Here is a 3,299-nt window from a genome sequence, read left to right as displayed (position 1 = left end):
CTCTGCCTTGTATTACAAAACAAAGCTTGCAGTTCACAATTTTACTGTGTACAACATGCTGACACACAGTGCCACATGTTATGTCTGGCATGAAGGTGAGGGATCCCTGTCTGCCAGTGAGTTTGTTTCATGCATTGTCGACTACCTCTCTGCACACACTGAGCCTGACACATTTATTCTGTGGAGTGACGGCTGCGGGTATCAGAACCGGAATGCAGTTCTAAGCAATGCACTTCTTCAGTTCTCTATGAAGAAAAACAAAGTCGTCATTCAGAAGTACCTTGAGAAAGGGCATACTCAGATGGAATGCGATTCCGTTCACAGCGTCATCGAGAGGCGTCTGAGGGACCAGGATGTGTATCTCCCAGCAGAGTATGTTAACCTGATGAAGAGAGCCCGTGTGAAGCCTCATCCATATGAAGTCAAGTACATCGACCACACCTTCTTCCAGGACTTCACCAAGCTGAGGCTCTGCAAGTCTCTGCGCCCTGGAGTAAGGCCTGGTGACCCAACTGTCCACGATATCAGAGCCATCAGGTAATTACCAATGTAAATCTTATGTCTTACCAATATACTGTAGGCATGACATTATGATGTTGCATATTATTTTATGAAATCTTACAGTGATTATGTTGTTGTGTTATATTTTGTGCTATTAGGTACAACAACAATGGAACGATGGACTTCAAAATCAACCACTCTGATGACTGGCATCCACATCCAAGTCACCAACTCCGAAACTCCACCTCAGACAGCCACACAGTCACCCCACTCTATTCAGACCGCCTGAAGATCAAAGAGCTGAAATTCAAACACCTCCAAGACCTGAAGGAAGTCATCCCAAAGGACTTTCACAGCTTTTACAACAATTTGCTTCACTAGCTTAGAAACTTAAACTTGGTGAGTTTCTTTCTTTTGCTGAACACAAAGGAAGATATTATATACTATGGAAGTCAGTGGGTCCAGTTAACTGTTTGGTTACTGACATTCTTCTAAATATCTTCCTTTGTGTTCAGCAGAAGAAAGAAACTCTTACAGGTTTGAAACAACTTAAGGGTGAATATATGAAGTGTGACTATCCCTATATATTTGAAGTGAACTATCCCTTTAACAGTCAATATGACTGCAATGTAACAACACACACAGAGCCTCACAGATACACGCACACAGACAAGGGCTCACCCTACTCACAAACACAAATACACTCAGTAATGGGCTTTGTAAAGCAAGCCTTGTCTGTGTGCATGTATCTGTGAGGCTCTGTGTGTGTTGTTACATTGTAGTCATATTGACTGTTAATCTGTTAAACTATAATATCAGTTATTTATTTTTTATGTATCATCTACTTTTTACTAGGCTTATTAATACTAGACTTATACATGTGCATTGAAGTTTTTAAATGTATCTGATATAATACTTGAATTAAATTGAATGTTTTGGATATTGATGAATGAATACCACCATTAAAATTATTGTTTTTGTTAATATTTTACTGACTCGAAGTTCAGCTGTTTGGCTACTAGACCATGCCTCTCTTGGCACTGTGCATGTAAAATAGTAGCAAGTTTTTATTTATGGGAGAAAAAAGGGCTGTCTAATGGCGCCAAGTAAGCCTATCTTTGGATAATTCTTGTCTGTTTTTTATACAATAACGAGTGAAAATAGTTAGGTTAGAGTCATTTGAGTAGGCCTGTTTTGTTAAAAATCGACAGCTGTAATGCTTCGGTGCAGAAGGAAGCCCGTGAGCCACGGAGGTAAGTTTGCATGCAGATTAGGCTAATTTCTGCCTATTAGACAGCCTAGTCACCTCATCTTTTTTTGTATTTCATCACTCATAGCTCTTAAACCTTTAAAATAGAGTTTAGGAAGAATGTTACCACAGTCGTTAGTTTTTTGTAACTATTGAAGCCTTTTCTCTTGTCAAAAGGCTCAACGCGACCGCCGACTTTGCGTGCAGATTAATTTATTAGACAGCCTGTTTATCGTTTTATTTTGGTATTGCATCACTCATAGCTCTTAAACAGATGTATGTAACCACAATCATTAGCTTTGATTAGCTCCTAAAGTATTGTCTCTTGTCAAAAGACTCAACGCGACCGCAGACTGTTATGAACACTGCTGGCAGCAGCGACGTCTGTGTCCGTTCCATTCTAATCAATGACAGCGTAACCTCGTATCTCCCCGCTCCCAAGTCATAAATCTCGTATCTCCATTTAAACATGATTTTGGGGAAATGTTGTGTTAATGTTGGTACACAACAGTATATGATAGCAATATAAGGTATAATACCAACTTTAACGATACAATGTTTAATAACTCCAAAAATATGCGGGTTTTTTTATTTCCTGAAAAATATTGGTTTTGGAGATACGAGGATTCCGCCCGACAACGACGATATGTGGGCCACTTTTGGCTCACATCAAGATGAGCCAGTGCTCACTGAGCCATATCTTTGCCCAAACTGGCCCAGATATGTTTTAAGAAAACTGGGCCACATTTGCTGAAACGTATGTGGGCCATTTTTGGTTTACATCCAGATTAGTCATTGTCGATTGTGCCACGTTTTTGCCATAGGTGGCCCACATTTGGGTTGTGATATTTGGGCCATATTCATTATTTATCATATGGGCCACTTTAGGCTCACATTCAGATTACACATTGCCATGAGTGACGCATCTTTGCCTTAAAAGGCCCACATGTGATTTAAAATATTTAGGCCATATTTGTCATTTTACATGTGGGCCACTTCAGGCTCAGACACATTTGGTCCGGGCCATAAGAAGGCCTGCAGTGCCGCATCATTGCCTGAAGTGGCCCACATCCGTCTGCTATCTGGGTAACGGTAGCAGGTTTAAGCTTAACCTGTTTTTTCCACTAACTTGTATAAACAAATGTACTTAAAGGGATGGTTCGGAGTAAAATCAACCTAGGGTCCTTTGCACCATGACCTCGAGCCATTCTGTTTTGGTTGCCGAGGAGTCTGGTTGTCCTGTATGTGATAACTCAGAGTTTGCTGGTCCCGTTTCTGATGAGTTTGCTGGTCGCATTTCTGAAATGCCAGGATCCCAGATCATTAATTGCACGGGTTTAGATTCATTTCTAGTTGACAGTCCTCACAATTCAGCAGCTAGTGAGTCAGATGACTGTGAAAGTGAAGGCAATAATACTTCAACAGATGATTTTCTCTTATGGCGTTTGAGATATTGGGCCACAACTTTCTCTGTCACTTGTTTCATTAACAGCACTTCTGAGTATTCTGAGGGTTTTTCACCCCCAACTTCCAAAAGATGCAAGGACAG

At 40.7% G+C, this 3,299-nt stretch overlaps 1 protein-coding gene across 1 annotated transcript; it reads left to right on the top strand.

Moving 5' to 3' along the window:
- The first annotated feature begins 293 nt into the window (after nucleotides 1-293).
- On the top strand, nucleotides 294-913 carry LOC309497454 (uncharacterized protein). Its single transcript, XM_082167755.1, has 2 exons — nucleotides 294-537; nucleotides 660-913. The coding sequence occupies exons 1-2, from the start codon at nucleotides 302-304 to the stop codon at nucleotides 880-882; spliced, it is 459 nt and encodes a 152-aa protein (XP_082023881.1). The 5' UTR covers nucleotides 294-301; the 3' UTR covers nucleotides 883-913.
- Nucleotides 914-3,299: the final 2,386 nt, after the last annotated feature.

Source organism: Leuciscus leuciscus (genome assembly GCF_965113295.1).
Source record: "Leuciscus leuciscus genome assembly, chromosome: 4".
Lineage (NCBI taxonomy): Eukaryota > Metazoa > Chordata > Actinopteri > Cypriniformes > Leuciscidae > Leuciscus > Leuciscus leuciscus.
The sequence above is the reverse complement of the archived record's forward strand: the minus strand, read 5'-3'. Positions and strand labels throughout refer to the sequence as shown.